General features: G+C 43.9%; 2 protein-coding genes across 2 annotated transcripts; both read left to right on the forward strand.

Moving 5' to 3' along the window:
• Positions 1-2,114: 2,114 nt before the first annotated feature.
• LOC108932539 (transmembrane protein 119-like) lies at positions 2,115-6,507 on the forward strand. Its single transcript, XM_018748998.2, has 2 exons — positions 2,115-2,250; positions 5,676-6,507. Exon 2 carries the CDS (start codon positions 5,691-5,693, stop codon positions 6,498-6,500), a length of 810 nt encoding a protein of 269 aa, XP_018604514.1. The 5' UTR covers positions 2,115-2,250; positions 5,676-5,690; the 3' UTR covers positions 6,501-6,507.
• Positions 6,508-11,790: 5,283 nt separating this feature from the next.
• LOC108932523 (leucine-rich repeat-containing protein 15-like) lies at positions 11,791-13,252 on the forward strand. Its single transcript, XM_018748974.1, has one exon. The coding sequence runs from the start codon at positions 11,791-11,793 to the stop codon at positions 13,030-13,032; it is 1,242 nt and encodes a 413-aa protein (XP_018604490.1). The 3' UTR covers positions 13,033-13,252.
• Positions 13,253-13,398: the final 146 nt, after the last annotated feature.

A 13,398-nucleotide genomic window follows, 5' to 3' on the forward strand; every position in this document is an offset into this window, starting at 1 on the left:
ACAACAGACTGGTAGAAGATCTCCAGCATCTTGCTGCACACATTGAAAGATCTGAGCTTTCTCAGAAAATAGAGTCTGCTCATTCCCTTCTTGTACACAGCATCAGTATGGTCCCTCCAGTCCAGACTGCTGTTCAAGTGGACACCTAAGTACTTGTATTTCTGAACAGTCTCAACCTCCTCCCCCAGAATCTTTATGGGTCTGACTGCAGTTCTTGTCCTTCTGAAGTCGACGACCATCTCCTTGGTCTTCCTGGCATTTAGGAGCAGATGATTCCTGCTGCACCACTCCACAAAGTTATCCACCAGGTGCCTATACTCCAATACATCTTTCTGTTCTTTTGTTTTTGGGAAATAGCATTTAGAGGTTAAAAGGGTCTCCAATAAGGCAAGAAACACTTTTATTTAAAGGCTGTGTCCATCCAGAAGGTCAGCAGACCTCCAATGGGGATGGAGGAAACGTGTTTATTAAGTGTTCTGAGTTTTTTCTTTTAACAATATCCTTATTCTTTTCAGCTACATGTTATTTCTTTGGCTTGTTATTTCATTAATGGTTAACTCTCCATTATATATATATATATATATATATATATATATATATATATTTTTATATAAAGTAAAATAAAGTAAAGTAAAGTTGAAGCCTATCATATAGCCCAAAATCATATATTTTTCCCCACCAGCAGAGGGATCCTGTTCTGGTAGAGGAGTTTGTGTTTGAAAAGTGAGTTTGTTCATTTGGTTCCCATTCAGGAAGGTGTTCACAAGGATTTTTCAGGCTAAAATGAAGGCCCATACCTGAGTTCCGGTCTGCTGTGTCACATGGGTGCTGAAGGAACCCCCTAAAGACTTGGTGATAAAGGGAGGAGATGCTGACTGGTTGACAAACCAAATTCACCAAAATGGTTGGAGAAGTCCACAAAATACCAGATTCAGGCTAAAACAAGCAGCTGTTTGTTGGATGGTATTGCCTGACTGGGTGTTTAGGTTCTAAAAATCGTAACGAAAAGAACTGAACAAAGCACACATTGGCTGAAGCTGCCGGTCCCAAGCAGCGTCACAGCAAGCCGGAGCCTAACCCAGCAACACAGGGCGTAAGGCTGGAGGGGGAGGGGACACACCCAGGACAGGATGCCAGCCCTTCACAAGGCACCCCAAGCAGGATTTGAACCCCAGACCTACTAGGGAGCAGGACCCAGGCAAACCCACTGTGCCACTGCACCCGCAAGCTGAACAAAAACAATGTTTTAAAATTCTGAAATAAAACTGAAGATGGTAAAGACATTCTGGTACGAGAAAACAGCACAAGATTTTCTCCCAGGAAGCTAGAGCACATTTTTTGCTGAAATATTTTCAAGTGCTTCATGCACAACTGATCTCGGTCTAGAAAACATCTCACCATAAACCACTAAACGGTGCTTTAAATATACAATGGCTATTGGTCGTGTCTTTTTAAGATCATATCCACTTGTGCTGATATGAGAACTCACTTTTAAAGTAACTGTTACTGAAGGACTGGTACGTGTGACAGTCTCTGGTATGTTTCCTTTTCTGCTTAGCGGATGTCTGAGATGAACTAGTGCGCACGTGAACACACTGAGACGTCTACATTGCACTTATTCACACGGCTGATGCTTTTCTCCAAAGCGATATATGATGCCAATCTGTTTACAGTGTTACCCTCTCATAGAGCTGGGTAATTTTTACTGGTACAGTTGAGGGTAAGTACCTTGATCAAGGGAACCACAGCAGGACACCAATACGATAGTGGCCTTTCAGGACCTTTCATATAATTGTAGGTGACAGCTGCTTTAACTCTCCAGATCTGAATAAAAGATACACAACAGTGAACCTATGTTCAAACACAGCACCCCACCCCCCGTCTGAAAGACCCAGATGTGTGGAATGCCACTCCCATGTCCACGCTCACACCACTGCCACATGAAGCAAGAGCCTAATGGGAACAAGCTGTGCGCCAGGGGCTGCACTGCCATGCTGTAATCTGGCCGGAGATGTGAGGAGGAGCTCAGGGAGGAGGAGGATCCAAAGGGGAGGAACCTGACCCTGACAACAGCCCCCACAGGATCCTTTCATCTGGCCAGAAGAGTTCCAGACTGCCAGCGCCTATAGCAGTACCCAGGAGACGGGAAACAACTGCCAGCCTTTCACCATCTTAGCTGCCCGCGTGTCACCAACTCTTGGCTGTGAGGACACTGGAGAGTTTCCCTGCTGACCCCCACAGCTGTGGCCTGTGAGTAGACACTGCGTTTGAAAAACATTCATCAGAGCGACTTTCGGAAGACTGTTTGCTCCACATGACAAATCAATTCAATATCTACAATGTCATTTAGAGCTGACTGTGTAGAAAGGTGCAAGGCGTTAGTGGGCTGACGCAGTCAAGTATGATGCTTGAATGGAAGAAATTAGCATTTTGTTTGGCAGGCTGCTTCTGTCACGTTGGATGAGGCTAAAATGTGGGCCGTCTTAGCCTTGGACACCTGTTGGCAAGAACCTTGCAAACATGTAGAGCTGATTCAGGTTGTTGGTTCTATAGCGCAAGAATATCTAAGAGCAGCACCAGCTGTATCGCAGCACACTGATGGAATACAGCAAATTAAGCTCACTTGGACCAGGGTGCTTAAAAGAATTTCAGACAAATTTAATATTTGAAAGTATAAAAGACATGCTACAAGCTTCAAGTTCAACATGTTTTTCACTTCTTTTAAAAATGGTTGAATTACAAGTTTTTGAAGGTAGAGAAATAGACAAAAGGTACAAATAGATTTTCTATTATTTATGGATTGTCTACTTGTTTATTGTACTTTAATTTTTTTCACTTTCATGAAATTTTGTTTGTTCTGGAACAAATGCAACCTGTATTTACGGAACTTGGAAGGAAATACCTTATGCTAATAACACAACACTAGTAATACTGATGTAGTCAAACAACATTTCAAAGTTGAGTTCCAATAAACTTTAACATACATTTCCTTTATGTCAGCCATCCCTTTCACAACAGATACCAATGTTTTCCTTTCTTAAGACATCTCAGTACATTTTCCAGAAATTTTTGTCCAAGTACAATTTTTCTGAAGACATTTAAGTGCCCATATGACATATTGCTGAGTTCTTTTTCAATTCCAGTTCTGAAAGAAGTCACATTCTCTTAATTTTGTCCGTTACATAAATAACGAGCTCTCTGCCATCCTTTCATCGCTGTCAAGAGAGGAACTGTATGAACCTCATTTAGAAGTTCAAATCCCCAGCAAAGATCACATGATTCATCCCTGAACGGATTAAAACCAATTTGCCTAATTTGGTCTGTTATGCTTGTAGAGATGCTCCTCCAGTCAGGTTTGTAAGGTCCTCTGACAGTTGTGTATGAGCCAGCACAGTGGTTAAAGAACTGAATGTGCCCAGGAGGTTGTTGGTTCAAGTTTGGAGTCAGTGTCCTGCTGCTGCTGTACCCTTGAGGAAGATAAAAGTTACATTAATTAAGGGGCCAACAGGTGGCTAAACAGTTAGACTTGGAGGATGAAAGTGCCATACAGACAGAGTTTAATGTTAAATAAATCCCATCTGCTCCTGAATCTGCATGTTTCTGGGAACTCAGTCTGGATACATCCCTTCTGCTGGCACAGGCTCTACTTAAGCGACTGCCCAGGGGGTAAATATAGAGGCAAAAACCACAGGGATCCCACGCCTTACTGCTCCCTCCCAGGAGCACAGTTTGGGCTGGTCTTTTGTGTGGTAAGTGAGCAACCAGCGCTACGTAAATTAAAAACCTGTGCAAAGCCTGCTGTCCTCCACCCAGAATGAGGACTGGTTATTAAACTATATTTAATACACACATAGGAAGTGCTACGTGAATCAAACGCTACGAAAGTGCTTTTCATCTGAAGAGATTCTCTTAAAAGTATATTTTCTTGAAATGCTGCTTGAAATATTCCTCCTGCACTAATCTTATTTCGGGGGGTGCAGTGGCGCAGTGGGTTGGATCAGGTCTTGTTCTCTGGTGGGTCTGGGGTTTGAGTCCCACTTGGGGTGCTTTGCGATGGACTGGCATCCTGTCCTGGGTGTGTCCCCTCCCCCTCCAGCCTTATGCCCTGTGTTGCCAAGTTTGGCTCTGGCTCCCCGCAACCCTGTATGGGACAAGCAGTTCAGACAGTGTGTGTGTAATCTTATTTTGAGCCGGTTCCTCACTGCAGTCCTTTGGCAAACCGATTCCCTCGTGCTCTTTGTGACCAAGCTGTGTGTGTGTGTGTGTCTGTATGTGTCTCTGTGTGTGTGTGTCTGTGTGTAGTTTTCTCTACACCAGCCTGGTGGAGATGAGCTCAAAGTCATGAAAAGTTGTGGTCACGTGAAGTTTGGCACTTTTACATCTAAGTTCATTAGACAGGTGTAACAGGTGCGAGAGCAGAAAGGATGAAATGAAGTGAAAGGAGAGTCATTAGTGAAGCAACTGACCGAGTGTTGCTCTCTGTTCTCTAAATATGAGGGTTAAAAGGGATTTAGTCTCTCTGAAATAAGAGTTTTACTGAAGATCGTCTGTGAAACCAAACTGCAAATTCTTTACCCATTCGTAGTACACCATCAATTTTGTGTTTACACTGAATAAAAGGCATAGATAGTTCCTGCTCTGTGTGCTGAATTCATAACACTTTATTTGAAATATAACTTTGAAATATTTCTTGTCCCTGAGTTATATACACACACACATTTTCAGAACCACTTGTCCCATACGGGGTCGCAGGGAACTGGAGCCTACCCCGGCAACACAGGGCATAGGGCCAGAGAGGGAGGAGACACACCCAGGACGGGACGCCAGTCCGTCGCAAGGCACCCCAAGCAGGACTCGAACCCCAGACCCACCGGAGAGCAGGACCCGGTCCAACACACTGCGCCACCGCACCCCCCCGAGTTATATATTGAGTAAATATTTACAGTAGTTATATATTCTACACCAGAGCAGTGTGGTGGCACAGTGAGTAGCTACTTTGTTCACACAGTGCCTGAGTGGTGCAAGAGGATGTGGGTTAGATCCCTGCTCAGTCTGTGCAGAGTTTGCATGTTCTCCCCGTGTCTGTGTGGGTTTCCTCTGGGTGCTCTGGTTTCCTCCCACAGTCCAAAGACATGCTGTTCAGGTTCCCCTGTGGTGTGTGAGTGACACAGAGAGAGTGTGTTCCACTGATGTGTGGATAAGTGACCCATTGTAAGTAGTGTATCTAGAAGTGTAAGTCACCTTGGTGAATAAGGTGTGTAGTATCACTACATAGTATCCATGATTGTAAGTCGCTTTGGAGAAAAGCGTCTGGTAAGTAAATAAATGTGTATGTATTCACATTATGTTCCTCTTTCTGTTACTGTGACCCAGCGTTCTTGCTGTTGTGAATAAAAAAGTAAAATAAAAAATAAAAAACACATACACTTGCAATTATTTTCATATTTGAAAAGCTGGGTAATTTTTACTGGAGCAATTTAGGGTAAATACCTTGCTCAAGGGAGGTACTTGAACTTCCAATGTTATAATTATTTAGGACAATAGCTTTTATTATTATTGAAATTTTTATAATAATAATGAAAACATATATTGCTGCTTCTTTAAGCTCTGCACCACCTGCTGCCCCCACACTGCCACTCTCTTCATTTGTAACACACACCACTTCTTTGCCGCAGGTCTTCAGAAGAACCATGAGGGTGTCTGATCTCCTTCCCCTGGCCTGCATGTGTGTGGTCCTGCTCTGGGGCCACAGGGGAGGTGCCACACCCCTGCCGTTCAACATGTCCGCAGAAGGCAGCGGGGAGGGCGAGCCAGAAATCCTGGACCCTGCAGCCTACACCACCCACAGCCCAGTCCTGATATCCACTACAGCCAGGGTCACCACAGTCACCCGCATTAAGCACTTTATTTTCCACCAGGTGGTGGACTTCCTGCGAGAAAACCTGCTCCTGATCATCGTCGTCTCCTCGCTGGTCATTGTCCTCATCTTCATTGTCTGCTGTGCCTCTGTTATGAGCCACAAGCGCAAGCTCACTGCCTACTACCCATCCTCCTTCCCCACAAAGAAGTACGTGGACCAGAAGGACAAGTCGGGCGGTGCCAGGACGTTCAGTGACGTTCATGGAAAGCCTCCGAACTCCCAGCAGCCAGAAGCAGGCGATCCCTCCAGGCCCTTCCAAACAGCTGACCAGGTGGTCACCAAGAACCTGAGGACGCCCTCGAAGGCTTTGGTGGGAGACAAGGGTAAGGAGACCTCACCGAGGCCCTGTGATGTGGAGAACAAGCAGGAGGAGACCATCAAAGAGGAACGAAGGCCGGTGGAGAACATGGTGGCAAATGGAAACAAGGGAGCTCAGGCCCAAGGCCTGGTGTGTCTGTGCCACCTGAGAAAGGGCAATCCTCCAAGCAGTTCCCAGAATTCACCTGGAATGGAGGGCAGGGTGGCCCAGTCTGATGCAAATCCAACCACATCCAAGGTCCAAGGAATCATAGTGGACTAGCCATGTAAGCGGTCACGGCGATGACAATGACAAGGTCTTCTGGTGCCTTCTCACTCAGCGCCACCATATGTATAGGCTCTTGTGTGTGTTTTTGCTCCACGATTCCACAATAAAAAAAATGCCTGCTGGGCGAGAGCATAGAAACCCAGTCGAGATACGTCTCATCTGCTGTCTTCTTTCGTAGGTTGTACAGAACTGGAACGTTTCTCTCACGCATGACTCACAGCTCACACACGGAGCAACGCTAAAGCCCTATTAGTCACAGTATGTTACATTAGCACAGGCACAGTGCTGTTACTATGGTAAGATTGTTGTATTGGCTGTATAGGCGCTCTACTTTTTATCACAGAATTCTAGCAGAGCCAGGCATAGTTCGAAATAAGGCTACTCGTCCCTGAGTCCATCATTATTTCTCTGTCTCACCTATGAATCACGTAGGTTTGCATAAACCATTAACGGTCCAGTGTCTGAACTGGTCTCAAACACGGGACTTGCAGTGGTTATAGGGCCCAGTGACCTAATGCAAAGGGATGTAAACGGTTGGGTTGAGGGTTTAGGGGTCGGGGTTAGAGTTTAGCATTAGGGTTTACCATTAAGGTTTAGGGTTTAACATTAGGAGGTAGGGTTAGGGTTTAGGAGTTGGTTTTAGGCTTAGGGTTTAGGGTTAGGGGTAAGGTTAGACCATTATGATGAACAGTGTTGAGCTCTGGACATTCTGTATGTAGCTACTTAAGATGACATTCTTGAGCTTTAGGACAATAGATGTTTTTATTATTATTATATTGCTGCTTAGTTCGAAAGGAAAATTATTTTTATTTCTGATTTGTAGGAAGCTGGACACTGTGGGTTTAGAGTATCTGCTCTAAAACGCCACTCGGGTCCCTTCTCTATGGAAACGAAACATTTGGGTTGCAAGGGCCTGTGCTGAACAACTACCTTTGGTTTGGATACAAGTGCTACATGGTGCCTTTATTTTAAAGACAAAGAAGTGAAAAGAGAGAATTTTAAATTAGTTTCTCATAAAACCACTCTGTGTGAAAATTTTTTTTTTCTTAAATTTTGTTTTTGCTTTTTTCAGGTTTCTGTGAAGTGGACCACCTTTAATAGTACTCATTATAGCAGGGATTGTTTCTGAAGTAGACGTCAGCTGTACCACTACCACTTCAGCAGACAAAAATCACCATGAAAATGGCAAAACATGGCAAATTCTAGTCTGTCAGTTATACAAATTTTTCCAAATCTTACAACTGCTCTGGTATTATTAGATAAGCCTTTTTTTCTGCTGTTCAGAAAAACTTAATTTTATCACAGTTTTTTTTTTTTTTTTTGCACTTTTTGTTTTTTTTCATATGCTCATGAAATAAATTGCATTTTCCAGTGACATTTGACTAAAAGTCTTTTACTCATCATCTGTGGTTAGCAGGGAAACATGAGGTAAAACTAATGAAAAATCTTTGACCCAAAAAACAGCATTTAAACACCATTTTCTCCAGAAATGGATAATGAGCATGAATATTCTATTCTCAGGGGGGTGCGGTGGCGCAGTGGGTTGGACCACAGTCCTGCTGTCCGGTGGGTCTGGGGTTCGAGTCCCGCTTGGGGTACCTTGCGACGGACTGGCGTCCCGTCCTGGGTGTGTCCCCTCCCCCTCCGGCCTTACGCCCTGTGTTGCCGGGTAGGCTCCGGTTCCCCGTGACCCCATATGGGACAAGCGGCTCTGAAGATGTGTGTGTGTGTGTGTGTGTGTGTGTGTGTGTGTGTGTATTCTATTCTCAGTTTATTTGCAGTGTGAGTTACAGTAGGTGTACCTATGTACTGTACTCATCTTTGTTTAGCTGAGATGATAAACCCCTTATATTGATTCTTTTTTGTTTGTAAACATTTGTTTGTGTCTGCATATTTATTCCTGTTTCTTTCAAAATGTTTTTTTATAATTCTGATCAAATTTAACTGACAATGAAATCAGAGAATACTTACCAATAATGCCAGCAGTTTCTCTGTCATTCAGGTGACGTTGACAATAAGTGTTTCTTTCCATTAAGACATATGTGTTTATTTCATGATTTTTTTTCCATAATCAGAACCACTTGCACACTGACTCACTTCTTGTTCAAAGTTCAGTTGAACAATGTTCCTAAAATCTGTGAAAGAAATGATTCACTCATTAAGATGTTGCATGGTATGCTAGTCAGTATGAAATGAACATCTGTATACATTTCTTTATGAATACATTTATATATTTGCATACATACATAATACAATCAGCTGAAGATATTTAACAAAAGTTTTGCAAATGCAAAAGTTTGTACTTTTAACATTTTTTTCTCCATTGAATTTAATATCATGGGGTAATCCTGACCCTTAAAGATGTTAGTGGATTTACTGTAAGGGAAGGACTGTGCGGTGTTGTAAAATATGTAAATATTTAGCCTTGGAATTGTACCAGCTTTCCATAACAGACCTAATTTGGTTATTATTTTTCACTAGCCTTCCAAGTGCTGTGTGGAGCTCCACTTTCCCTTTGTCTCTTGGTGTACTTCCTTGCAGCTACAAGAGGCTTGAACGCTTCACTAGAGGAGCATCAAGGAAGGCGCTGCTTTCGATCCCTTTTCAGTGTGCACATTCATCTCTCAGCATAAAAGACTAACACTGATATTTTTAAAAGAAAAAAAAAAACATGAGCAGCCCCCAGAATTAGAAGTGTGACACAACATTAAGGAACGTTGGCAAGCATAGCCATAATCTCAGTGAAATTACAGCGTAAGGGTTTGCCCTGTAAAAATAAATGGAAGGGCCCTGTGCAGACAGACGACACTTTTTCTCCTCTGAATAAAATAACCCATGATTTTGATATGACAAAGGCTCCAGTATTTGCAAACAATTTTGAAACAGGAAGACTGTTTGTAACTGTTTTGTTTGTAATTGCCAGCATATTGACTGCAATTTTGGGCCTTTGGGAAATATTGATACAAATATCAATGCATGGATTACCCTTTATAATGACACAAACTTGGGAAGTGATTGGGAATCCAAGTGGAGGGTTTATTTACAGTGATGATGGTACAGCTTCAGAGCCAAAACAGACCAGGAGCAGGTGAAGACGGATAAGAATACACTGGAGCGGATCGCCAGGAACATTGTTTACGAAGTTCATGCAGTCAAGACTGAGCAAGGACAGTCTCCTCTGGTATCACTTTGTACACTGATTATTGGCAGAAGCGAGTCAGTGTGCAGGAAAGTGTCCTCTCCTGTTGTCCCAAGCTATTGTTTGGACAAAAATAAGTTCATGTCAAGCTGAGAAGCTCAGATGCGATATGGAAATTTAACAGACATTATTATTATTTTTATTATTATTATTATTATTCAAAATCCAACAATGTAATTCACCTATGACAAATTTTTGCTGTATGTCACCTTTTCATTTGGTCTGTGTGAATACTGAAGCAGGTTCCTGGATTCCCAGCTCAGTCCTTGGTATGTACATGTTAAATAGCAGATTAGTGTTTGGCCAACAGAGGAAAAAATGTCAGTCTTCTGTCCACAAAGAAAGGAGGACCTACTGTACATATGACAGGATACATCAGACTGAAGACATTCACTCCAGAGTGGCGGAGCCCCGTGATGAAAGGTATTGCTTGCATCCTCTTGGTGGTGTTCTGGTGTCAATATGCTGTCAATAAATATTTCAGCAGCCAATTACAGGAATCGATAAAATTAGATGCTAAAATTAGACAGGAATATACATGAAGACCTTTCCCTTGTTCATTTTCCCAGTATAAGAGGGCTGGTATGAATGCACATATGCATACATCTCTGTTGGTAGTATCACTGTGCTAAATGGTTAAGTCATCTTGTGATGCATTTTTCAAATCACTAGGACTAACAGTAAAATCAGAAGCAAGACTACCACCTTGTGGACAAGAGCAATAATATTCAAGCCTTAGAAAAGCTCAACATAGGACAGCTCTATCCGTTTCTTTATCTGCTTTCACAATTAGTTTTATTTTAATGTGTACAATAAAATTATTTTTACTGTGTGAAAATGAGCTGCGCTAAAATATGAGTGTTTCATCGTGGCTGAATGCCAGAGGAGAGAATCAGTCTGAGAACCAAATATCAGACATCGAAAGTGAAAAGTCTCCCTAGCAGAACTGCAGTGTGGTCCTGGAAACCTGAGCTCTGGAAGGTTCCTCACTCCAGGCTCAGATTCCCCGCTCTTTTGTCAATGAGGTGTTAAATAATTCCAGAATGTACTATCCCACGGTTTGCTTTCGGCCTTATTCCCAATTGGTCAAGATGGTTTGGGTCACTCAAAAGCCTAAACTGCATTCAGCTTCTCCACTCATTTCACCTTACTGATCACATCGGCCGACTGGCTGAATCATGACCCTTAGCTGACAGTGACATGAGAAATAACAGCAACTGTGTTTTTATCACTTAATGTTTTTTCCATCACTATCTTAAATGTACCTGTACCTTGTGACGCTAAAGAAACCCGGCAGTTTAGGCTTGAGAAGGACGCTACAAAAATGTGGATGTTGTGGAAGACACGGAACGGGTAACAGAATACTTCAGGGTTCCATTAAACTTTGATGGGCGGCTCTTTGGAATCTGCAAAGACCAGGCGCTTCCTCGGGAGCATCGGAGAATCGACGAGAACCGTATGGGGTGCACGGTTCTGAACGTTCATTTTGTTGCGGATGGGGCAGAAGTGAAATTCCACATCACTCATTAAGAGGTGGTATGTACAAAGCTGTAAAGACATCACGTAATGTTTTCTTTTGCTGCTAAAAGCTTTAAAAGTGAACATAGGTATTATGGTTAAAGTACAAACTTCTTCAACTTTACACAGTTAAGTGTGAGGAAAGTTATACATTATTTTAGTTTTCAGTATGCTTCAATATGTTGCCGGTTTCTCACAATACAGAATACATAATAGAAACAAACCACTTATTACTTTGAAAACAGGTAGAGAAGCTAGAGATGGAACCTGATGTAAGCTTGTGAGCAGCAGGAGCAGGAGCAGCAGCAGCATCAGCATCCCGGAGACTGGATGTTGCTAGTGACTCTCAGTCTCACATGGCTTGGTCTCGTGCCTTTACATTAAGCCATGCCCTGGTACCTCCGTGGTCTTCTGTTTGTGCTCAGTGTATCTGCCCCACTCTCCCCGGCCATGTCAACCTGCCCCCCAGGTTGTTGCTGCCCTACTCCTGGGGCTCTGGTTCTTTGTGAATCACTGGGACTGAGGAGCCTACCCAGGTCCGTTCCCCTGAATACCGCAGTCCTCTCGATGGCTCATAACCAGCTCTGCGATGTGGACCATCTGCTACAACCCTTCTCTGACCTCCAGGAGCTCAGCCTGAGCCACAACTGGCTGGTGAACTTCCCCAAGGGCCTGCCGCCCAGCCTTCGGTCCCTGCAGCTGCAGGAGAACCGAATCACCTACCTCACAGCGGGTGGTCTGCGGCAACTCGGCAACCTCACCAGGCTGGACCTGGAGGGCAACCGCATCCGCTTCATCCAGCCGGGGGCCTTTCTGGGCCTGCGGAAGTTACAGATCCTCGGCCTGAAAGAGAACCGTTTGGTGGGCTTCCCTATCTCCCTGCCAGCCTCCCTCATCCGCCTGGACCTTTCTGCCAACTGCATCTCTTCCCTGGACCTCACCTCCCTGGCTCCCCTGGTGAACCTCCAAGTGCTGAAGGTCAACAGTAACTGTCTGAAGTCGGTGCCCGAGAGCGCCTTTGATGGACTGTCCCGCTTACGGTCTGTCGAGCTGGCCGACAACCTCTGGGTGTGTGAGTGTAACATACTCTACCTCTACAAGTGGCTCCTCAACGGTAGGCTGGGACTGGCAACTGACCTAGTGTGTGCCTCCCCCGCCCACCTGGCCAGCCGCCTACTTTTAACCCTGTCTGTCCTGGCCATCTGCCCTTGGGCCCTGAAGCCAAACAACAAGGTCCTCCTAGACAGCACCACCATGTCCAGCGGTGCACTGAGGCATCACACTGCACAGACTACAGTCAAGGACACACTGGCTGGTTTCCACTCTACCACAGAGAGCCCTTTTAATGCATCCTTCAAACAGACAACTGAGGTGTTGAAAGAGGTCAAGTCAGTGGAGAACGACAGAGGAGACATTCAGAAAGATACTTTGGGGGCTCACCTCTTATCCAGGCGTTTCACTCTGGAGGAGCTGACTTATGAGGAGTGCTTGATGCTCAACTCAAGACCAGCTCCCACACTGATCCTGAACGGATCTCGACCCCACAAAGACTCCAAATGCACAGAAAACTCCACAAGCACCTACACTACTGGCGATGTCACCTTCTCAAGGCCTGCCACTCCCAGCCGCTCCACCAACATGGAGCCGACAACCCCTTTCTGGATGGTCAAAATACAGGAGTCTACAGGTGTCATTGCCATGCTGGCCATTCTGTGCATTCTGGTCCTTTTGGTCTTGCTGGTGCTACTGATGCTACTGAAGAAGATATTCCAGAGGAACCAGAGAGTTGCTCCAAGTCAATGCTCCTGACACAAAAGGAATCCGTTATAAGGACCAGTGGCTTTGCCCCAACAGCACAAGAGACTCTGAGAGATCTGATTGATTGTTGTTTTGTATTATCTAAATGCACAGCAGAGATTTAATCTATTATAAAAATTACAAAAGAATGAAAAAGCTCAATACAACAGATGTGTCAAACAAAACAAATTTAATATACTTGACTCTTGGTAGTTACTACGAATTGATAATTATTATCAACTACATCAATAAAACGCAACTATTATTATCAACTGTAATACAATTGAAAACAAAGTGGATTTTTTTTTAGTAAAATTACACGTTTCACCGCCAGTACCTCTGTACCAAAAACTGAAATGCCAACATTATTATCAACTT

Source organism: Scleropages formosus, chromosome 19, assembly GCF_900964775.1.
Source record: "Scleropages formosus chromosome 19, fSclFor1.1, whole genome shotgun sequence".
Lineage (NCBI taxonomy): Eukaryota > Metazoa > Chordata > Actinopteri > Osteoglossiformes > Osteoglossidae > Scleropages > Scleropages formosus.